Below are 25378 nucleotides of genomic sequence, written 5' to 3' on the forward strand. Positions count from 1 at the left end.
AAAATAGTAGCCCCTACTTAGGTTTTCAGAGATGTTTTAAACAGTCAGTGTGAATCGGACTCTGATTTTGACTCCCAGGTTGTGCTCTGAAAGAGGCTTAGACAAATACTTCTGCTCTAAATCTTGACTGGACTTAGGTATATTATCAGTGTTGAACTGTTTTTCCTTACCAAAATAAAGATAATTATGGGCATACAAAGAACCTGGAGAATTTAAAAATAAAAAGCTTATGTGCATATGAAGCTGACCACATTCGGAGTTGGAAAGCCGCTTAACTGGAGTTTTGCAGTGTCAGGTGCTTCTACTTTAAACATCCAAATATTTTGTTGGGTCTGATTCATTCAAACTGACTGAAGACTTTTGTGTGCTGAGTGGGGCACTGTTGTTTAGAATGTAATGCAGTAATGCAGTGAAATATGTCATAGTTACACTTTCAAGAGAAGATGGTTGTTAAAGATCATCAAGAGCTCAGAAATATTTATGATCTTCAGAAAACAGATCAACAAGATTGGCAGACGAATTACAGTAATCTTGTGTCCTGTTCAACAGGTAGATGTCCTTGAAAATTTTTCCACCAATAGCATGTCCTGTAGAAGCTGACATGCTTGGGGTGTTGATGTTGATTTCCTCTTAATTCCATTATTTTTCTCTTTTCAAATAAAGTTTATTTTTCTTCTGGAGAGAAGACAGACAACTGAGTTCCAAGAGCGCTTACAATATGCAGATAACAAATACCATTCATTAAAAGTCAACAGAAGAGAGCAGAATAGCAAGGTGCTCCTTTCTGGGTGCAGTGCAAAGATGCTTCACATTAAGCTGGCAAACATATCACATGGCAAGCTGCTATGTCTTGTCCACACTGCTATGTGCTTCTGCTTGACTACAACAATGGGTTTGTTTCATGGGCTACATTCTGTCATCCCATCATATTACTGTGACATGTTACAGTACTGTAATAAAGTGGCATGATGCTATGCCTTATAATACCATATACAGATCTTGCAGAGCTATGAAATAGTTTCCTAAGGGAAAGAATCTTACAGATCTTTGAAAGTAGATAAACTGGGAAGTATGTTGTAAACAGCAATTGTGCTGTGGCTGTAGGATGGATTAGATAATCTAGGTCTGTTCCATCATGAGTGCCTCATCATTTGGGGATTATATAATATGAAAAATTAAAGGGATACTGTCAAGTAGTTCATGCATAAACAATTCCCTTCCTGTTATGAACTGGTGGGGAAAATGCCTTCCACGTTCCAGATTTTTTTTCTTCTTCTAAAGCCACCACTGTTTGTCAGGAATTTTTCTTAACAAGAGATTGCTGCTCTTCGTGCATGACTATACACAGTATTTTTGTTCTGCTGCTGCAGAGCCAACCAGCCAGCCAGCAGAGGGAGCACAAGTTAACTAATAAATCCTGTTCCCAGAGCTATGCTGACAGCTGTGATGAGACTGATCACAAACAAGTAAGTATTTTTTAGTAGGAGAGACTCACAGTAGCTTAGTGCTCCATGAAAGGAGCTGAAGGAACAAAACAGGTAGGAAAAGTACATATTTATGCTTAAAAGAACGTGTTAAATAACAAGGGTAAGTGGAAAACCAAGCACAGAATGACTAAGAAAATACTTGACAGTGTCCCTTTAAGGGAGAATGTGATTGCCTGCAGGTTGGTCTTCTCTGAACTAGGGAAACGGTAAATAATAAAAGACAGATAAGAGAGATGGATACAGGCAAAGGAGTAATATAGCCTTGGTGTAAGTCAATTAAAATAATCACATTTGTGCTATGAGAGAGGGCTTTTTTTTAACATGTGCAGAGATTTTGACATTGTGTCCAATCAAAATCAAGTGAGTTTTTTGGTTGGAGTACTTCTAAGGAATTTTTCATAACAAGCTGATTGAAAAATAGCACGGAAATATGAAAGGATGCATTTGTGACTAAATATTCACAATCAAATGGAAGATATTCAGAACTCACATAAGTTTATCTGTGAGCTTGCAGCATTGGTTGACGTTCATAAAAATGTGATGTCATGTATACAGGAAAATCCCAACCTATATAAGTAAGGAAAATACAGAGAGAAAAGAGTCAAGCTTAGAGATCAGAAAGCAAATGAAGATAATTTCAAGCACATTAGCCACCCCCTCCCTCTACATGAAAACATGACTATTTCTCCCCACTGATTGAGGGTCACAGCTAAAGATTCTGACTTTCACATTTTGCTTATATGTATTGTCACATATGCAGATAGCTTAGCCAAAGGGTGTCTTCCTTTTTCTTCATCCTGTATTGTGTGTTGTGGCTGAAGAATCTAACAATCAGAAACCTCATTTATATCGAGGAAAAAAAAATATGAACCCCCCCCACAGCTTTAACACCTGGTTAGAAAAATCAGCAACCCAAAAAGTTCTTCTGATTGTGTGATGAAGTCTGTGTGCACTTCCTGTCTTAGGCTAATTAGTCGAGGCTGTGATGCAGTTATCAAGACTGATTTCTCTTTTGCCCAAAACGCAAGATAGTTTGGTCTTTTCCAGGTCAGGATCTTATTTTTTTTTAGATCTTTGTCGAAAGCATATGACATCACTGTTTGGTCAGACTGCCTAGTGTTGCAGTGCAAGACAGGCACTGTTCTGGAAATTCAGACTGAGGAAATATGGATGTATGGGGAATATGAGAAGCTGAAAGCTTGCCACTTACTTTGTCATTAAATATATATATGAAAAGGCATCGTGTCCTTGTAAAAACTACTTATGTTACCTCACTTTCACACTTTATACTGATATATTAGTTCCTTCCATTTATAGCCAGGGCACATTTTGCCAGGCATTCCATATGGGTACGGTCCTCAGTGAAGGTGGGGGGAGCTGTACACATATTTCTAAGGATATACATACTTCTAAGGACAGAACTCAGCTGCTAGTATGCCAGATTGGGAACACAACTTCTGCTTTGGGTGGATACGTTTAGGGTATTTCTTAACACTGCCAAGAGTATGGCTTCATGAGGACTTTATTGTACTGCCAGTTGTAATGACTCTGGAATCTTGAAATTACTTACTTAGTAAATATGACTTTAGAATGATATATTTCCTTTTTCCCCTCTAAAATAATTTTTAATTTTAATGGTTTATGTTTAAACATGAGCTGCTGTGATAAATGCAGAAAGGCTAGACCTCTGGATAACAAGATACGAAATGTGTGGTGTAGGTAAATGATCCTGGTCACAGTGCATATGCTACATCCTCACACGGTGGCTCACTGAACTGAGTTTCTGACAGCATTGCTGGCCAGCTCGCCAAGCTCACCAGGCAATTGCTTAGAAATCTTTGTGGAAGTGCAAGATGCATGGACGTGGCAGCAAGCAGAATCAATTCACAGCTGTGGAATGAGTGTTTCCTAATGGTGCAAATGAAGTGAGGAAAACAACAGCACATCTGTCTCACTGAATATGTGCTGAAATACATTTGCTTTGTCCTTGTCATTTAACAGCCTTGGTTATGAGAACAAAATCATTTCAGTATCACACAGAATATGTATCTGTACATCTCTAACACTTTAAATCACAAAACTTATTATCCCGTTAAACTATTATCATGGTTTTCCTGCACTCTTCCTAGTCTGTGTTTTAATTTTTCAGTCTTTTCACGTCTGTCTTTTCGATAGGCACTTGTTTATGTATGTTTCTGGTGTCTTTTTATTCCTTTTAGTCTAGTGATATGTGCTGTGTCTGAACTTCTCAGAGCTTTGGGAAGGCCCAGGAGCACACAGGTTTGCGGTATCACATTTATAGCTCTGAAAACTGTGTTATTCTTTATCAATTCAGATACCTTTTAGAGGTTCATACCAGGCTTTGTTTTTTTGTTACTGAATTACTTCTGAAGAGTAAAACTTTATTGCACACAGTGTATCTCTGAATAGGTTCGTGTTTTAGAGCTGCTGATAGAATTTAACTATGGTTTTCTATGCTGCTGTAGGCAGTATGGACACTCCTCTTGTTTTGTTCTTACTCTTACATGAAATCTGTCTATGCAAGTTGCGAGACCAGTTGCTAGATCCGATGTGCTAGATCAGTTACCTACACATCACATACTCACTGAAGGAATGAGTGCAGTTCTGCATCTCTTAACTCCCAGTGTGTTTCTTCTGTGAATTATTTTGCAACAGTGTCCATTACCTGTAATGGAAGTTTTAAAAAGCTTGTCGATATTGGTTGTATGTGTTTAGGTATTTTTTCTGTACTTCTTTCCTATTACTTTTAAGAGCTATATTCAGTTAGTGCCATTGTTGACCAATTATCACTTATTTCAAATCTATTTATACCCTACAAATAAGTATATGTGTGTTGATTCAAATAATTATTTGTCTATCATTTGCTGTATATAGCAAAATCTGTAGTGTACACTGTATGAAGGTATACTGACTTTTTATGCTCAGTGTTACATCACTCAAGTTTAACATTATTTATTATTAGTTCCTTCCATTTATATTTCGGGCACATTCTGTCAGGCATTCCAATTTTTCATGGTTGCAGTGCTTTCTTTTATCTAAGTAACTCCAAATTAAATTCAAAATGAGTAATGCAATGTTTATGTTACATTAAATTAAGACAAAGCTGTGTAATAAAATATATAGGCTTTTCTCTTTCTCCTTTTTTTTTTTCTTTTTATGATATGATAGGTTCTTAATTGAAAACTAAAGCATTGTATAAACTTCATGTATGCTACCCAGCTCAAACCATTTGAAACAGAATCTTGTCAACAAGCTTAAGTTCTGTTTTTTTTTTTTTTATTTTGTTTTGAGTTTGTTTTGGTGGTTTTTTTGTTTGTTTGTTTGTTGTTGTTTTTTTGTTTGTTTGTTTGGTTGGTTGTTTTTTTTGTCTTCTGGAGGAGATCTCCTTTTATTTTTCTTTCAAATGACGTGGTGAACAAGTAGTTGCCAGACACTCTATACAAACTCAGTGTTCTGATGAAGCATTAGGCTGTCAAAACTGGAAAATTGTGGTAAAAAGTTAAAAACTTAGGCTGAGTTTTACTTCTTTTAACAGTCTACACTACAGAACAATAACTTTTCTGTAGTGAATAGGAAGAATTAAGTCTATGTCCTAATTGCAAATGTACTCAAAAATTACCACTCTTACCTAATCAGTTTTCTTGTTGACTTGATTGTGATTTAGCAAATCTCAATCACTATATATGATCATTCTCTTGATTAGGTACATTTAAACCACAGAACTGCAGAAGATTGTTAGTAGAAAAAGTTCCGATGAGTATAGCAGTAACACTTCTTAATTCAACAGTAACTAAAACACTCAAAATTTAGACAGACATGTCATAGGAAAAAGAAAGAACAAAATTATTAAAAGAAAAATCCCTTTCCATATTCATATTTAAAGAAGTAGCCAAAGTCTTGAATAAGTGAAGAAGGTCACAGTGTTAAATAAAATTAGACCCAAGGGAAAAAAAATCTATAAAATTGAGTTTGTTTAATACTTATGATTTCTCTATGCTTTTCTTTTTTTCCCCCTCACTCTGATTTTGTGCTTAGGCATTTTTAAAAACACTTATACTGTATTTCATTATCTTACTTTGTTATCAGCTGATTTCCTGTATGTTAATGTGTTTTAATGGTTTCTGTGGGAATGACTAGTACATTAGTCCAACTGTATATCATGGATAAGAAGTTACATAATTGTTGTTCCAAACTTCTGTTTTATATTTTTAAAGACAGTATTTCATAATATCTTTTGGACACACTGTTTTTCAGAGGAAATTATTTCTCGTTTTATGTCCTTTCCTAGACAAATAATTAAACCCATGATGCTTCATCTCTGATGGTAATGTGAATATTCTTATATCAAATAATGATTTCTTCTAATGTTTAACTTCAAGATTTGTTTGATCCATTCTGTTCTGGAAGAAATCCTTTTGCACATCTACCAAATTAAATATCGAAAAAAGGGGGATATTAGCTTAAGTGTTTGGAATAAATATGGAAAGTAGTCCCCTCAAATAGTCCTTGCGTTGGCCCTCTCACTGTCCTTCCCACTGTATATAACTAGAGCTGATATGGTGTAGTAACTTGTGTCCCCAGCACTGCATTATCTTCATATTTCTGTTAGCCCTTATAGCATATAGATAATGCTTTTCCCATAATATTTCTTCACCTAGAAGGATCACTAGTAGGACCAGATTTCATCAAGCACTGCGTAATAACTGCACTTCAGTATTTTCTCATCATGATAATGCAAAAGGCAGATAGCCTTGTATCTAAGCATTTAAAGGACAACAAAAGCTGCCTGCAAGTATTTGTCAGAATCAATGTGCCATTTATTTTCTACCTGCAAAGGTAGAATGAAAACCACGTACATTTTTAAAAGTAGAACTACAATGCTATGAAAGAAGATGCTTTCACTGTAGACAGTGTTTTCTAAAATAATAGACACTATTTTTGCATTTCTTAATAAGTTTGACCAATCATAAAAACCTCTCAATATCTTTGGTATTTGTACCGAAGAGAACAAACAACAAGTATTTTTTTTAATATGTCTGGTCTTTATTTATTTTAGAAAATAGGATATTAGGAAAAACATGGAGAGTTCTTTGTATGGTTTCTGTCACTGCCAACAGATGCTGACAGGATGTGAGAAGAAAATGTAGACAAATCCCAGTTCTGCTACTCACTAAAAATTGTTAGCAATATAAATAATCCAGATAAACAATGCTTTCAAATAAGATAACTTTGCACTACAGGAAAACCTAATCAATATTGTGTTAATAAACCTAAAATACGAAAATTAAACCTTACCAATACATCAGCTTCAGCTGGTGGAAGGGTTAAATTAAATTATCTATTTCAAAAATTCTCCACATTAAGCACATTAATCATATTCTTGCAAGACCCTTTATTTTGGAAAAACATATATTTTAAGTTTTTGACATAGTAACACACAAGTTTATTAACTATTTTATTATTTATTAATTAGTATCTCATGTATTAATATTTTTTTATTAGTAGTGTTTTGTTCTTTTGTTTATATCTTGTTTATTCTTTGGTTTTTGTGTGTTTTTTTTTTTTTTTAATATATCTTGTTTAGTGCCATAATTAAAAAAACCCCTATATATTTGTGGTACAGTAATGTCTCTGAACTTGTTATGGTAGCTGCTTCATAAATAGTTTATGAAATTAATCCCTTTGACTTTTCAGTCAAACTCTTCGCAGTTATCCTTGTTCTTGTTTGTATTGTTATCCTATCAAGTAATATGGAATATGGAATATGAAAACAGGTATAAGCCACGCAGTTTTGTTTATTTGTGATTCACTTGTTTTTTTACTAAATTCAGTTTTGTTACTAGTTTTTAGATAAGTGAAACTTCTTTGAATCCTTAATGTATTTGCAGTTCCATGATTTCAGTTTGTATAAATAGTATTTTTTATACTGCTGCTATAGCACAATTTTGAGACAAAGCACAGTTTCTGAAATTGAATTGATTTTTCATACTTATGCAGGATGTGAAAAATCGACGAAATCCTCGCCTTGTACCTTATGCTCTTTTGGATGATCGGACGAAGAAGTCAAACAAAGACAGTCTTCGGGAAGCTGTCCGCACCCTTCTAGGCTATGGTTACAACCTGGAAGCTCCTGATCAAGATCATGGTAATTTTTCTGTTGTTCTCTCTCTCAAAAAAAAATTCAGAATATTCCACTCCACTACTGGATTTGTTGGTCCAATAAAACAATCTGAACAGGTACGGTGTCTCCAAAGCTAATAGGTGCTTTTCTCTATCTTCTGTTGTTTGTATTTCCCTTTGAGCTTACTTTCCTTGTTTCCTTTTGTGTTGTGGCCTCAAATGAAGAATTACAAAATTAAAAATTTTTACATTTTAAATCAGTGATAGGATTTCTTTGTGTTTCATATACTTCCTTTCACTCTTCATTTTGTAGATTTGATAGTTCAGATGAATCAAAATTAAAAGCCTAAGCAGTTTAGATCAGGGTTGTGATTGCTACAAGAGACTATCCTAAAATGCATAAAATCAGAAAAACTTGTTTACCATCTTGCTCAATATATGGTCTTATCTCAAGGAATAAAATATATGGTTACTTTTAAAATAGATGCATAAATTTTAATTAAAATTTTTTTATTAGTACTATATTTGTTATTTCAAGACAGAATATCAAAATTGCTAAGAAAAAGATCATATGTAAATACAGTAGATGTGAATTTTATATTGCTACAGTTTTAACTCTAAATAATGAAGAATTCTACAATTCATGTACAATCTTCTATTTAAACACTTAAAGCTACAAGGTGAAATTTTCAAAGACAAATGCTTACAAACCAGTTTCTATGAGTGTCAAACTTAGAGCATTTAAGTTTCCTGGACTTTCTCAGATCTTTGAATTTGAATATACTATACGTAAATTTTAACTCACTTCTTACAAATGTTTTCTTTGAATTGCATCACTGCCAGATTGAATATTTTATTGATACTGCAGGCAGTATTTTCAACATATATAGTCTGAATTTGAGACATTCTAAACGGGAAAAAAAATTGAAAACTAGATAAAATTTTAATAAAGAAGTTTTAAATAAACAGTACACAACATTTACCTCAGTAACTGCAGAACATAAAATGTTAGAGTAAAAGAAATCATGAGACATAACGTACAAATAAACTAAATTATCTTATAGATTTTGGCTTTTAAAACAACAGGTTTTTGTCATGCTGAGATCAAGTTGTAAGGCAGAACACAAGAGAGGGATATTCTTGGTATTGTACTGTCAATCTGGAACAGCGACTGCACATACAGAAAGTAAATGGTAACATAATAGAAGTAACCCCTCAGCAACCATTTTACTGAAATTCACTTGGAGATATGGAAATACGGAATAATCAAATAAAATTGAAACTTACATGCCTATAATGTCAGCAATGTGTGGAAAGTTTGAGAAATATGTCTAAACCTTATCCTATCAATACTTTGACTAATGAATTAATCTTTTTCATGCTTTATATAGTGATAGTATTGTTAAATTTAGACCTACTCAGGCCATAGACCTTCGGTAAAGCATTTCTGCAGATTTAACTCATACCCAAAATGTACACAGGGAACCTGCCATTTTCAGATTCTTTTCCAAAGCACATACATGCTCTTGTCCTCAGCTTTTATGAGAGGCTGATATGAAATATTACACTTTTAAATATGAGGCATCACTAATACCATGAATATGTAACAAGGCTGGATTGATGAATGGGCAAAACAACGTTTCCTAATGGAGTAGACTGTTTTGGTGGCAAAATTGTTAAATCTGCCTATGCCTAGTCTGGAGAGTTTAAGGCTGCTGCGTAATCTTGTAATTTCTTTGCCTCCCACTGTGGGAAGGAAATGCTGCCTAGAGTGAGCAAGCGTGGCTTCTGCTTGGTTCTGAGAAAGTAGGTTGGCTGGTATAGGAGGCTTTTGCCTATTGTGTATATAAAGGGGCTGTCTAGTGGTGTAGGGTGAGAGGGGAGAGAGCACACTCATTTTCCACAATCTCCTCCAAATCCCACTGAACAATATTAATCCCCTTTCCTTATTTACAGCTCTGAGAACCACGTGCACTTGCCTTTCCTTGGAAATGAACTGCTAGAAATTTTATTTTTTCCTTACGATGCAGAGATCCTTGAGCTAGTTTAGTGCATGGAGTTACTAATGAGATATAAAGAACACAATTGCAATCCTTGCATTTGAAGTGTCATCAATCCTGTTGCAAAATTTCCAGAGGAAAGGACCTGCAGAACAGTGCCCCACGAACTGGTCTTTCTTAAAGACTGGAATTGCATTCAGAAAAAGATTTTTTTACTCATTTCGGGGATTTAGATTTTACAGTTTATGACCCTCTCAAGTTTTTGAGATGCATAAAACATGTTATAGAGATCCTGTTTCATCAGCCAAAATCCTTACTGTTATTAAAGGATTTAGAGCCCTCTAGTGGTGTTCTGCATCTCCTTTAATTAATTTTATTTTGAACATTGATTTAGAAAGCTCTGTAGTGTCATTTTTTATGCTTTATTATTATTACTATTATTACTTCCTGGTTTTCCACATCAGCTCTATTTTTGGATATCTTAGAATCTATAGGGCATTAGTTTACTTAGAATTTAAAAAGACAACAAATCTTCAGGTGCCATCCTTTATGGTGGTTCATCTCCTGTATAGGTGAGATACTGAGGGCCTTCAAAAGTGTTTTTAGGGCATTAATTGTGTAGACCATCAAAAAGAAAATTTTACTGATAAAGAATTATGTAGTGGAAAGTTCAGACTTGCTTACAGGAAACTTAATGAGCCTGACCTAACTGAAGTCAGGCATTTGGTGGCCTGAGAGGCGATAGTAAGTTCTGAGGGATGTAATTTTATAGGGTATTTGACATAATATTGGACATGTGGACCTTGATGTGGCTGAGAAAACAGAATAAGAAGTGAGAGGTTCTAAATGTGGTCTGACAGACAGGTAGGTGCAGACATACTTGATCCAGTAACAAACTCAGGAAGATGAGGAATTATGATGATCATACTGGAATACTGAATTTTCAAAGGCTGCACAGGCTTTAATACCTTGCAAATTTGTGGGAAAAGATCCAGAATACTCTAGGCATTCTTTTTCCTAATCTGAGAAAAAGAGTCAGAGTGATCCCTGAGTTCTGTGATTTGATTAATGGAAAGAAAACTATGTAAAATACCAGAGAATAGGGTAGTTGAGAAAACTTAAGGAAAAAAGATCAAGGGTTTGATTCAGCATTGATTTGCGTGCTTTGTGGAATTGTTTTCATTTTTTAAAAGTGTGATTTTTGTAATTTCAAGCTACCTTATGGTTTGAATTGATAATAAGGTCTTAGAAAGAAGTGTCAGAAACAGATTGTAGGACTGTGTTAATCAGTAGAGAACAGTGAGGGAGGTTTGTATATACTCATCATATAGGGTTGTACTTGAAGCTATTTTAGCAGAAGATACTACATAAAGAAAATCTGCAGAGTAGTGAAAGGCAGCTCAGTGAGGGAAAACTCTCACTATCTACTGATATAAAATATTGAAGGAAAGCAGAAAAGATAGGATTAAAAGTGTTTAAAAGGATGTTAAAAATGGCCATCTCCAAGGCACCAAATAGGCTCATGAGTAGTAGTATTCAAGTAATATTCATAAACTAAATGTCCTTGGACAATTTTTCTGAACATGTTCCTTAGATAGTAGGTGGATGCCACATAGCTGTAGATGAATCAATAAAGGCATTTTTTCAAGACAGTATGTTCCGCGCAGTAAGGGACAGAAGGAAATTGGAGAAGAAGGTGAGTCTCAGAATTGTGGTTTTGTGAGTGACAGAAACAAAAGTACATTTCAGTTGAAACAGATTGATCTGGAATGGATGGTGGGATAACACAGGGAAAGAGCGGAAGTGGGTGCAAAGGGGTGGGATAACCCACAAGAGAACTGGGACGGATAGATGGAGAGTTGGGTCAGATCTTAGACATCCAGGTCCCAAACGGTACTGTTTGGAGTTGTCAAGAAAAAGGGAGAAAATAAATACATTATATGTCTCAAATCAGTACATTTACCAGCATACTTCTGCCTTTAAAAATCATTGCTTGTACATTCCACAAATACTATAAAGCATAAATGTGAGGCATAAACTGAGCTTGTTTCTACTGCTGTTATGGAGCAGATAGAATTAACATGTTTACATTTTTACCATTCCCTCGAGGTTTCTTTTCTCCTCTTTCTCTGAAGCAGCACAATAACAACAGTTTACTTTTTTTTTTTTTTTTTTTTTCAGTATCTTTTATGCCATTATTCTTTTGTGGAGTAAGAGAATCTGTGAATACATTTAGAAGGAATAAGTTGAATGTGTCAAAGTTTAACTTTAGCCTCCTTTGAAACTCTTCATGTAGTCATTTTGGTCTTTGAGAAAAGATAATTATATTTACCTGACAAAGAGTGACTTTTAACTTAAACACTCTTAAACTGGCTTGTTATGAATCACTTGCAATTAAGAGAATTTTGGAAAGAAGCATGGTAAACTATGATAAGACAAGCACATGAGATCATGCTGCAGATACTTCACCAAATGAGAAGTCTGTGAAGGCTTTTGTTTTCACACAGCTGTTAATTTATTTTACACTCTCTTGCACTAGACAAGAAATGTGAACAAGTGCTTTTTCTTCATCTCAGCTTGACAATTGACAAAGAGTAACTCTGAAGTGAGAAGTGGTGGTTAAGGCACTCTGTGAAGTTTTGTAGTCATCTGACTATCTCTTCAACTGTGTGAAAGATAATAAAGGAGAATATTCAACACAATTCAAACCTTTCATCGTGTTATTTCTGTTATTTCACTAGCTAGATATTTTCTAAATAGTACCTTGGCAGTGACTAGGTTTTTCTTTGTTCTTGAACAGTAACTTGCTTTGCCTTGAACAGTTGTCTTTAACACTACTTTTATGCCCTTCTTAAGGGCATCTTTATTCTTTCCAGACTTGCTGCCCTTCATCTTGAAGTTAATGTATTTTTTCCTGAAGCAGGAGTATAATTACTTTGGGTTTATTGTTAAGTTGTCATACAAGTCTTCTTTTCATGATTCCTATCCTCAATTTTCCATTGCTTCTGCAAAAACATGTAGATTGCAACCTTCCTTCTATTATTTATTATAATGACTAAGAAAGATAGTAATAAATTTTTATAACAATGGCATCCTTGAGAAATCTGAGTTTTAGAATACAGATGAGAAGATTAGGTGAATTGATCACAGTCTCTAAGTAAAGATGTCTTAGTTGAGAAATCTTGTCTCAGAGAAACATTTATCTTTTGTGGTGATTGGAAGATTAATTTAGTCTGTATTTTGTTGGGGTTTGTATGTTTGGTGTTTTTTATTTTGTTTAAAATAACTGAGAGCCCACTTCACAGAATCACAGAATTGTTGAGGTTGGGAGGGACCTCTTGAGATCATCTGGTCAAGCAGGGTCAGCTAAAGCAAGTAGCCCAGGAACATGTCCAGATGGGTTTTGATTACTTCCAAGGATGGAGTCTCCACAACTTATGGCAACCTGTTCCAGTGTTTGACCACCCTCACAGGAAAAAGTGTTTTCTTGTGTTCACATGGAATTTCATGGTTTTTAACTTGTGTCCATTGCCTCTTGTCCTGTCACTGGGCACCACTGGGAACAGTCTGGCTTCCTCTTCATTTCATTTCATTTCATTTCATTTCATTTCATTTCATTTCATTTCATTTCATTTCATTTCATTTCATTATTTCATTCTAACAGGTATTTACACTCATAAATTAAATTAATCCCTAAGCCTTCTCTTCTCCAGGCTGAGCAGTCTCAGGTATCTCTGCCTCTCCTCATAAGAAAGATGCTCCAGTCCCTTATTCATATTTATGGCCCTGTGCTGTACTTGTTTCAGTAAATCGATGTCTTTCTTGCACTGGGGAATCCAGAACTGGATCCAGCACTCCAGATGTGGCCTCACTAGTACCAAGTAGAGGGGAAGGATCACCTGTCTGGACCTGCTGACAAGGCTGTTCCTTATACACTCCAGGATACTTCTGTCATTCTTTGATGCGAGGCTACATTACTGGCTTATGTTCCAGTTGTTGACCAGAACTGCCAGGTCCTCCTCTGCCGAGCTGGTTTCCAGCTGCTCAGTCCCCACTGTATTCCGTTGCCTGGTGTTATTCCTCCCTAGGTGCAGGACTACATTTCCCCTTGTTGAACTTCATGACATTCATCTCAGCCCAATTCTCCAGCCTGTTGATGTCCCTCTGAATGGCAGCACAACTGTCTGGTGTATCAGTGGCTCTAGCTGCTCTTTCCAGTTCTGTGTCATCTGCAGGTTTGCTGTGGGTGTATTCTGTTCCATTATCCAGGTCATAAATGAAGATGTTGAACAGCATTGGCTCCTATACCCCTGTAGACCCCAGTACCCCTGGGGCGCTCCGTTATAGCACCCATCTCGGTCTCCAGTCATGTGAGTTATCCCACCATGTTTCTGTGATCCCAGTGAGGATAGTAGCCCTGTAACTGCACTCAGACTTCCAAATTCACTGTTTTTTTTTCTCCTCCCCATTCTGTATGAATTAGTGTAGAGTCATTTCAGAGAGGTACCCAAGCGTCCTGATTCCCCAGAAGGGGCAAGGGGAAGCCCATAAGGATGTTCTGCAAGCGTTTTCTTCTTTTCATGCGCAAAGGGATTCCTTTGCCATTTATTTTCACTACCTTCATTTTATCAGTATTTGAATACAGTACTTTCTGCGTTGGATTTTTTTCTTTACTTTTATTTTATTTTGTAATCCTTACAGCGATGAGACTGGATGTGTGCAGTGGGATAATGGAAAAATTCAGGATCTTCCGCACAGAAAAGACTTACGCAGTGAAGTCTGGGAAGTGGTACTTTGAGTTTGAGGCAGTTACTGCAGGAGACATGAGAGTTGGCTGGACCAGGCCGGGTTGTCTGCCAGATCAGGAACTTGGCTCAGATGAAGAAGCTTTTGTTTTTGATGGCTTTAAGGTTTGTATATGTTTATCTGTAATAATATGAGTGATTGCAAAATTTTTTTTTTTTCATCTTATTCTGTGTGTCATTGCCTCAACTTATTTGCCTTCTTTAATTTGTGTTTTATGAAATTATTTCTCCCTCTCTTTGAGGGCCTACGTGGAATGAGGATCAATGTCACCTGAAAAATTAATTAACAGGGTTTGACATTTCTTTTAATTTTTTCAGATCTTCAAAGTATTTGTACAGTATATATAAAGCATTGAAAATCCAAGTGATTTACTCAAATTCAGAATACTGGATGAGCTGTAATTAACTATGAATCATTTATTTAAATTTTTACTCTTGTTCTCTTTATAAGAAGTGCCATTAGGAAATAAGTATGGTTAAGATTATTAGTATTGAGCATTTGAGGTAAACTCTGATACAAGTTTTTTATAGGAATTTAAAAGTTACAAAGAGTATACGTAGGTATTCATAGAAATCCTTATAGTTTAAAGTAATTAAATATGATAGAACCAGTAATTTTTGCTCAAATTTAACTCTGCAATGACAGATTGAAATCTAGTACTAAAAATATATAGGAAAACAAGCTATTTCATATGTTACTGATTTTCATCAGAATAGGTTAAATGACTCAGTAAAACTTTTTATTTCTGTATGAAGGCAAGTTCAACTGCTATCCCAACGCTAATTTCTATTAAGGCTACTGATGACTCATGTCAAAATGTTTCTTGTATCTGATGGTGGAATTAATTTCCTTTATTACTATTACAATATGTAACAGAAATCAGCAGTGTTCCTGGCATGGCTAGATCAAGCTCTCAAGATGTATTTTATTCATGTTATTGTAATTGAATTTTTTTTCCCGGTCTTGTATTACATGAGAAGATGCCTTAAAAAGAGAACTGAAAAGATGTTTTTGTAAAATATCTGATTGGCTTAAGTAAAATATTGAAGTCCTGTGTCTTTACTAGAATAGCTGTGTAGTAGTTTGCCTTCTGTATCTTATGTTTTGACCTTTACGTCTCAATTCACAAAGCTATTTTGTTGCCTTTGATTTTGATGGGTTCTCTCCTTAGGTGGAGAAAAGTTTTTGACCTTCAAGATACACAGGCTCATTGTTTTGTAGGATTTTCAGGATGGATACAGAGGATAAATATCTACTTGTCATGGCATATATGAATAGAGAACCTATTTCTAATTAACACTGCTTTGTTTTATGTGTGTTACAATAGTTTTTAATAGATGTTAATTTATTTGAATTCCAATTTGAGACCTCATCCAAAGCCTTTGCAGTCTTTGACTTGAAGATCAGTCATATGAATCATTATTCATGCCCTCAGCTACTCTGGAATCTACCAGAAGCTCAGAGTGCTTGTCCTACTCACAGACAATTCTGTTCCTTCCAAAATCTGGTATTAAAGGAAGTTTAGTTTATTTTGTATATCACATTTTTAGAATTATACTGAAGAAACAATAAAGTTTGTTTGGAAGCAATGTATTTATAGGCTACTAGATTAAATAAAAGCAATTGATTAAAAATAGTTTGTGAAGCAGCTAGTTAACATTGTAACTGATAGCATGTAATTTTCATTACAAGTCTTTCATGGAGCTTCTGCAAAAAAAAAAAAAAGTCATGCTTTTGTTACTAAAATGCTGAAATAGCAAATTTCCCTATAAGCTAGCATAGCAACATTGTACAATACTATATGTGAGGGGTGCTTGCAGGAAGTTAGTTGTTGGATTTCCACTTTCAGAGTCAACTTGGAGTATTCACAGGCATTGTTTCGGAATGATGTGCTGTGAAAGTGTTAATTTTAGTGCTGTCTTAATTGAGGGCTCCAGTTACTAGTTATATCGCTAAGGGAGAGAGGAACACATACATTGTCACTATTTGAAATTCTTTTAAATCCTTTCCAGGCACAGCGGTGGCATCAAGGTAATGAACATTTTGGCCGCTCTTGGTTGGCAGGAGATGTTGTTGGATGTATGGTTGACATGAATGAGCACACTATGATGTTCACCTTAAATGGTGAAATCCTTCTTGATGACTCAGGTTCAGAACTTGCATTCAAGGACTTTGATGTTGGTGATGGTAAGTACTGTAATACATTGAGCTGTTAACTTGCTGCTGTTGCCCAGTTTTTTATCTGGCTTCCCTTTAATGTGGTGTGCTTCTGGGTTTTCTTTAATTTTTATTATTTACTTCCCCCCTGCACCATCTAGGGAACTACCCCCTTGTCCTTTTCTCTGTTTGATTAGTATCAAGCCTTTGGAAAGGAGACATGCTGGGTGTGAGGATGAGGCAAGGCCTTTTTCTGTGGTGAACTTTGCAGCCATCCTTTGTGATCAGACCTCTTCATTGTTTTGCAGGCTTGTGCCTGGAGTTGCAAATTCATGACCTTTCACATTTCATCTGCACTGCAGCAGGTTGCCATATGGTGTAACAGAATCTCAGAATGAACCATAGAATGATTTGGGTTGGAAGGGAACTTCGAAGATTGTCTGGACCAATCCCTCTGCCATAGGCAGGGACATCAAATTTTATCTAGATCAAGTAGTGAAATACTACCATATTTCTGTCAAATTAGAACATATGGTAGGGAGTTTAAAACAGCTTTAAGGTTTTGTTTTAGCTCTGGGAGGAAAAATGACACCTGATCTAGGATAAAGCCAGCTGGTACAAAATTAACCTCCATTTTTTTTCAGTTAATTCTAAACCAGCAGGTTGAATGTTGTGCCTGTTACCACGCAGCTTTCAGAGTTCACAAGCAGGTGTTAGTTTACCATGAAGCCATAGCTTATGAGATTGCAAAAGATGGCAAAGATTGTCAGGTTGTGTGAGGTGCCAGATTGATTCTATACAACAAAAGTATTTTTGTTTATAAAGTTATTTACATACTTCTGTGCCAATAGGTACAAAAAAGGGTAAGAAATTAATGTAGGTAACTGCTTAAAATTTCTGAACTATGGTAATGTAAAAAAAAATATTTTAAGCTTTAATCTTTCTCTTTCATTTGTTGTTGGTACATATATTCTGTCATATATATTCTACATCTCTTAAATAATTCATCTGTGTCTGAGAGATAAAGTTAAATTTTTTGAACAGTAAGAGCTGGAAATGATACTTTCAGGTTACTGATCCCTATTCCCAGAGGAAATATGACTCTTATACCTATTAATTAGGCAGTTCCCTGCTTGAATTTTAACTTTACTTTCACCTAGATTCCAGAGTATTTACATTCAGGAGTGCTTTGGGAGAAGAATTTTTTTTTTTTTCCTTCTTCTGCCATACCATAGGAATTAGGAATAATATTATTAAATTTAAAATGAGGTAATTGCCACGAATTTTCTGGATTCATGACTGTACTTTACTGCCTTCAGATTTCCTTAAATAGCATGATAACATGATGAGGGAAACGGATGTATGAACTGGCTTATTGTTAGTAGTATAGGCATAAAATCATCCTGGTCCCATTAAATTATAATGGTGTTCCAGTTATTAAGCATTATAATCCTGTTGTGGACTGAGGGATTCTGAGAGAAACTGGAATTCCATGAAATTCTGAGGGTAGCCTGTTTGACTACTATTTTGTTTTCAAAGTTGATGAAATCACAATAGTGTAGTTTTCATGGTACTTGTTTCTAGCTGCAGGTTCAGATTTAAACATATCTCTGCTGAGTCTGAAACAGCTAAAGTAGTTCCAGGTTTGACATGGAGCTCCAAGGCCTCGGTAACCATGTCAAAGACTTAATGGCAATGTCAAGCCTCTCAGATTTTTCACAGTATCATGTAATTCACATTGTTTCACTAATATCATATTTGTAGAGAATAGCTTGCCTTTGAAATAGGATCTCCTATTGTGTTTTCAAAGGAATGCACTGTCTGATCTTAGTTTTAATAACTTCGGATCAATATTTGTAAATATTACGGGTATTTCATATACAATTCATGGAGGGGGGGGAAGGGGCATCTATTTTATGTGTGTGTATATTCAAACACGTGTGTGAAATACCCAAATTAAGTATGACTTTTGTAGGGTTTTCATTTTTTTTTGTAGGCTGGCTTTAGTTTAGTTTTGTTAATGGCTTTTGTTTAAGAGCACTGAGACCTTTCTGCAGGTTACTTCCATCAGTGAATCATGTGCATGTCTTTTGCTTTAGAAAAAAGCCCAGTGTCCTGCTTTAAAGGGTGCACTCTGACTATAAATCAGGCCTGTAGTTTTAATTTACTTAGGAACAGTGAAAAGGGAATATGGCACTCTGCCAGTTTACTAATAAGGCTCATGAGCTGCGTTTTAGGTTGTACTGCCAACAAGAGGAGCTCCTTTGGATTGTGACAGATTAATTTGTTTGTGAGATACCATCTCAGTAGTAAAATTGTTAAACATAATTGCATATTATTATACATTTGTGTAAGAGAAATTTTGAACTGTAGCCATGAACAAGTATACTGTGCAAAACAAATCTTGTTTTGTTAACTTATGATCTCTGTGAGCACGCACTGTTTGTAGTGAGTGTTTCACAAATTGGGTCAGGAGGTTCATCTTGTATTCTTGAAAGTAGGGAACGTTGTAAAAAGTGTTGCTGTCCTATATTTTTGCCACATGTGACAGACTATGCTAGAAGGTTAATTTTCTGGTGGTTGTGTTAAAGTCCTACATGTTTTGCTATTTCATGCAGTAAAATAAAAGTTTTTCTCCATAGTCCAGTTATGCACCTGGAGGTTGAGAGCCAGATCGTGGGTAAATCATCTTTTTATGTAGCCTTCAGCATGCAAGGGCTACACAGCATCTGTGAAGTATCACATCTAAAATTGTTAGAGACCCATTTAGAGAAGGGTACTGAAAGTTAATTTTTATTCCATAGTAAGACACGTAACTGCCTTACCAGCACACTCCCTATAGGACGAGATGCCATATTTCTACCAGATAAGGAACAGCCCTCAAACACCTTAATGACAACTATACCATTGGCAAATGAGTGCAGAATTCCACCAGAGATGGAAGTAGTGCTTCCCTGATTAGGACTGGAACTGGTATTTATATTCCGTTCGTACAGAGCAACAGTTACTGTTTAGTTATGATTACTTGCAGGAGTTAGCTACACATACAGTACCATTCTGGCATCACTGAAATTTGTATTGGTGAGAGAGATTGTCATCTTGATTGTCATCTTGGCTACAGTTATAGGGTTGATGTAAAATACTAGATTGAGTAACATATATGATAACCAGTCTTGTGTGTCTGTAATAATATCTTCAGAAGGTGGTACTGAAGGCTGATGGTTTATCTGGTGAGCCGTCATTCCTGTAGATGGTACTCTGGAGTTTGCTTTTGTCTCTAAAGAATGTATCATGAGCAATATTCTGCTCTTTTTTCATCTGGGCAGCCTAAGGAAAAGTGAGGAACTAGTTGTATTTTGTCCTTGACACTTTTCAATACCTGTTACATTTGCTTGAACCAGCAACACTGAACAGAGCTTCATGTTTCTTGTTGATAAAAACAAAGAAAGCATTTTGTTAATAGCTAGGTCAAATGAACCTACAAAGAAGTTTTGTAGCTGTGGAAATTCAAAATCAGGATGAAAAGGAACAGAAGAAATAAGAGATTTTCTTAGGTTTTAGACTGTGATGCAGAACATGAGAAAAAAAAATCCATTTTTTTCAAAAGTGCAAAGAAGTCACAAGTGAATTCCTGGGCTGAAAACAGTAAGAGAGCAGATGCATACAAATGTGAATCTGATACAGAAGTGAAAACAAGAAACCCAGCTCAAAACCAAAACCAAACTACCGTAAGTTTCATGAGGCTATAGTATCATATTGTCAGTTCATCATTATCCAGAGCCACAAAATGTTATGAATTTTTTTAATAACTTAATTTTTTTTTTTTCTTTAATCTACGGCATGCACTTGGTGCATATTTGTGATTTTTTCCACTACTATAGCTGCATGGACAAGCATTATATTACTTTTAATGTAATTTTCGAGGTTCTCTCAAAATAATCGTGGCTAATGGACTCTTAAGAGGAATATGAAAAATAATAAGACTGGAGTAAAATTGGCAACACTCTGCCAGTTTAGCAGAGAGATTAACCATGAGCTGGTTGTCAGACTCCTTGAAGTACTGTTACATTTCTGTGAAATAAATTGAGTGTTGCATGAAGAGATCCACGAGTACTAGAGAGCTTTTTTTTTTTCAGAATGATATTTGAGGTACAGTACTTGGTGACATACAGGAGGTGATGTGGTGTTGATGACTGCTTGCATTTATACTGTTTGGTTTTTTGGATTTTTTTTTTTATTTTTGCAAATTATTTTTAATTGGTTAAGGAAGAGAGCAGTTTTCTGATGTTCATAATGTACAACCCACATGTTTCTTTATCTTGTTTTAAGGGTTTCTTCCTGTGTGCAGCCTGGGCCCATCTCAAGTAGGAAGAATGAACTTTGGAAAAGATGTCAGCACTCTAAAATATTTCACTATCTGTGGCTTACAGGAGGGGTATGAACCCTTCGCTGTTAATACAAACAGAGATATCACCATTTGGCTGAGTAAAAGGCTCCCTCAGTTTCTACCAGTGCCACAAAATCATGAACATATTGAGGTTTGTGATCCTGTTAAAGTGTTTCCAGACACTTCTTCCATTAATATGTTTGAATTATGTTTCTACTTTTGTACTTTTAGACAAGATTTTTAATGTGATATGTTGACCCAATTCTGGATGAACCTTTTACCTGTTACAAATTTCTTGCATTCCATGGAGTTCAAAATAATGTAATGATTTGGTTGATAATATTTCTTTATCCATGAAATCTGTCATGTGTGTAAACATGAGATTCTCAGAGTCAAATTCTACAAGATGTCCTCATTAAGAGCTTCTTGTGCAGGGAGAGTTATGTTTGTAAACAACTTCCAGAAATTGGGCATTTCTACGTAACAGATACCATGTGTTCTGGTGCACACACTTTGTGATTTTTCCATAACTAATTGGTTTTGATTTTAATAAATATTTATTAACCAATTGGGTCAACACTTATGTCCCAATCCGTTGTGCATCTTGATGGAACTGAATTCATGCTTTGTAAGTCTACCATGAAATCCTTTTGAAATTGATGAAACAAAACCTCTTTTTCAGCTGATGCATACCACACTGTAGTATTTAAGAAATAATTTGTGTTCTTGCAGATATACATGTATGATTTATATTAGCTGGTTTGTGTTGTTCTGGACAAGGTTGGATTTATGTTGCAGAGTTATAGGAGAAAGGTCATTCCTTTGTGTTTTTTTATTTAACAACAGAACAACAAAAATATTCACTCCTTATAGTAGTTATTTACCATTAAAATGGCAGCACGTGATTACATTGCATTTGACTGTTGACAGCTTACTATTGCAAGTTTTGCAAGTCAGAGATGCTTATTCCATAAATATAAGTTGAGTGTTTACAAGGAGGGGAAAACATCAGCTTCAAAACAACTATATCTTTACATTTAATAGGTGATGAGAATTGATGGCACCATTGACAGCTGCCCCTGCCTGAAGGTCACACAGAAGTCCTTTGGTTCACAGAACAGTAAAACAGATGTCATGTTTTTTCGATTAAGCATGCCCATTGAATGTGCTGAGGTGTTCTCCAGATCAGCTGCAGGAGGGTTACCAGGCTCTGGTCTTTTTGGCCCAAAGAATGACTTGGAGGATTACGATGCTGATTCTGATTTTGAGGTTCTAATGAAAACTGCTCATGGTCATCTAGTTCCTGACCGGGCAGAAAGAGAAAAAGATTCCACAAAACCAGAGTTAAACAACCATAAAGATTATGTTCAAGAAAAGCCTTCACGTCTTAAACAAAGGTTAGTAGCAGTAGTTTGGATTGCTTTATTTTTTTCATTTTTAAATTAAATTACGTCATATGCAACACACACACACACACACACACACACACACACACACACATTAAAATTCAGCAGAAAACTGAAAACATTTTTCAAGGTATTAGAAACTTATCATTTGGTTTATTGTGAAGGCTTTTGTGATCATCACATGAAGTGCACTCTAAAGCCATGGAGATCCATTCTGACAGACCTAGGTCTTCAGAGTGACACGGAACATTTTTCACATCTTCCAAAAAGCTGAAGTTGTTAGATAATCTTTATCTTAAAATGTATATTCGTTTATCTCAAGCAATAAACCAATTAATCATAAGGATATTCTCTAGTTGACACATTAATTCTCCCTAGTTTTTCTCATGGAATCGGAAGCAGAACACCTTACTTGATGCTGTGGAGATGTAAACACTGAGCCATTACCCAGACAATATTACTGCAGCTTTCCATTCCTTTTCTGCTCTTCTTTACCAAACTTGTTTTGTTAAATATTTCAATTGCAGAATAAATCAGGGCATATGGATGATATTTTGAATGGATGAAAGTCATTTAAAGTTCCACATTCTTCCAAAGTGACATAGATGTTTAACAACCTGATAATTTTTTGTTACGTGAGTTTAGTTTTCAAGTAACTTTTGAATATATAGTTTAAGCTCAGAATTTATTTAACTACTTCTAAAAATGAGCCTGTCTCTTTTCTCTTTTCTGAAGAATTTCTTTTGTTTTAATCTACATGGAAGCAATAAACTAACTAGTGTTATCTATTAATAATGTAATAGATACTATGTATTTAAGGCTAGCATAATAAATATAATATATTTAGGTACAACGTTTGAATGTAAAATTCCTTTGTATATATATGTATAAATATATAGAGATTTAAATATAGATTTTTATTTTACTTATTTTATTACAGATTTATGCTCAGGAGGACAAAGCCAGATTATAGCATGAGTCACTCTGCACGGCTTACTGAGGATGTGCTAGCGGATGATAGGGATGACTATGATTATTTGATGCAAACTTCCACGGTATCGTAACATAGGACTGGTATTTTAGCTAATTGCTTTTTTTTTTTTTTTTTTCATAACTACATGTTTTTAATTGTAAGATTTTCAGAAACAGTGTAGTTTTCAGGCAAAATTTATAATTTTAATGTCTGTGATAGTCCTGTACTACTGAAGGTGAAATCGCTATGTTCCTTTTCTTTTGACTTGATAGTCAGTCTAACACAATTTCCACACAAAAAGACATAAATTATTCAAATCCATTTTTGAAATTACTATTGATAACACCAGACATAAGAGGAAGAATACATAATTCTAGAACAATGGAATAAATAGAAAAAAATGCATTAAACTAACAGGTCAATCTTCAAGACCATTTGAAAACTTCTGTACTAATTTTACTCATCATTTGTTTCATGGAATTCCCAGTGAAAGTTTTGTGCAGGTATTGTGCATCTTTCTGACAAGATCACCTCCATAAGCACTTACTCTTCAGTGTTCAAAGGAAAAAAATACTTCTGTTTTGGATGTATTCTCCTCTTTCTAGAAGTTATTAGATACTCGAAACTCAGCAACCTACAGTATGAGAATTGTAGCTGCAGTACAAAAATAGCTTACAATGCTATGATGCAGAAGCCTACAATACAAGCGTATATGCTGCATCTTGAATCTTTTCCATTTTTTGTATTAACATACATATTTTGTTGGCTGTATTTTCATTTGTGTTTATAATCTTTTGTTGCTTTGCTTGTGAATTGCACTTCAACAAGGCAATGTTACTTTTGAAGAGATGACATTTTCAGACGTTGGAGCAACAAATTAATTCTGAATCAAACTGATACACTGGAAAACAAATCCTAACATTTACTGACATTATTCTTTTATTGACAGTATTATTATTCAGTGAGGATATTTCCTGGTCAAGAACCTGCTAATGTCTGGGTGGGCTGGATTACATCTGACTTTCACCAGTATGACACAAGCTTTGATTTGGACAGAGTGCGTACTGTCACAGTTACACTGGGAGATGAAAAAGGAAAAGTTCATGAGAGGTTGGTTACAATTTTCTTTAAAAGGTACATATTTTATACCCATAAAAGCAACTAACAATTTATAAAATATAAATTCACTCGATTTAATGTAATTGCATTGATGATAAATATAAAAGTAGGAAAAAGTGTAATTTTACTTGTTCTCTTCTCTTGCTTGTGAAAAAACAGTGGAATAATAATCTAATCAAATCAGTAGTCACTGAAAAGTAAAATAGCACAGCTTTTTAATGTAGTTTCAGACCATGATCTTGTAAATATTGACTTCTGAATTGGTATAAAGTAGAACAAAATACTTTGCAGTATTTTTGAAACTTTTTGGTTTTGAGCAGCCAAAACTAGTACAAGGGCTCTTCTCAGAACTTCAGCTTGTGATTTATGCAAGAAACTTTGTGTTATGCTTAAGTGATTTAAAACATTAACTCACAAGATCAGTTTTGTCTCTTGGAATTTTACAAAATATTTGGGCTTGTTCATATTTTATCATCTTCAGTTTTTATTTTTTCAATTATGAAGTCTAGGTTTCATTGAATTTTGGCATTGGTTACTGTGGGATTGGCTGTTTTCAGCCACAAAGCTCTGTTGGTTGCAGCCATACAAAGTTTTTCTTAGTCCTCTACATAAAGTTAACACACCATCCATAAATAAATTTGTCTTTTGACATTCAGTATAAAACGCAGCAACTGCTATATGGTGTGCGCAGGAGAGAGCATGAGCCCTGGACAAGGACGTAATAATAATGGTCTGGAGATTGGTTGCTTAGTAGATGCTGCCAGTGGCCTGTTGACCTTCACAGCTAACGGCAAGGAACTAGGCACGTACTATCAAGTGAGTACTTTTTGATGATGTCTTCCAGTGGGAAGAGGGAAAACCAAATCCTCAGATTGCATCTTAATAGAAACTTTTGCACAAAA

The 25378-nt window shown here is 35.2% G+C and overlaps 1 protein-coding gene across 7 annotated transcripts in view; it reads left to right on the forward strand.

The window, feature by feature from the left end:
• RYR2 (ryanodine receptor 2) overlaps nucleotides 1-25378 on the forward strand; it is a 430624-nt gene that overhangs the window by 253528 nt on the left and 151718 nt on the right. For all 7 annotated transcript variants that reach the window (XM_033008863.2, XM_042795831.1, XM_042795834.1 and 4 more), the window contains 8 exons: nucleotides 7506-7653; nucleotides 14330-14538; nucleotides 16447-16621; nucleotides 20921-21129; nucleotides 22023-22375; nucleotides 23325-23439; nucleotides 24307-24467; nucleotides 25133-25292. In XM_033008863.2, coding sequence (XP_032864754.2) covers nucleotides 7506-7653; nucleotides 14330-14538; nucleotides 16447-16621; nucleotides 20921-21129; nucleotides 22023-22375; nucleotides 23325-23439; nucleotides 24307-24467; nucleotides 25133-25292 — 1530 coding nt within the window. The remainder of the gene's footprint in view (nucleotides 1-7505; nucleotides 7654-14329; nucleotides 14539-16446; nucleotides 16622-20920; nucleotides 21130-22022; nucleotides 22376-23324; nucleotides 23440-24306; nucleotides 24468-25132; nucleotides 25293-25378) is intronic.

The sequence above is a fragment of the Tyto alba genome, unplaced genomic scaffold (genome assembly GCF_018691265.1).
Source record: "Tyto alba isolate M040663 unplaced genomic scaffold, T.alba_DEE_v4.0 Super-Scaffold_22, whole genome shotgun sequence".
NCBI classification, from domain to species: Eukaryota; Metazoa; Chordata; class Aves; order Strigiformes; family Tytonidae; genus Tyto; species Tyto alba.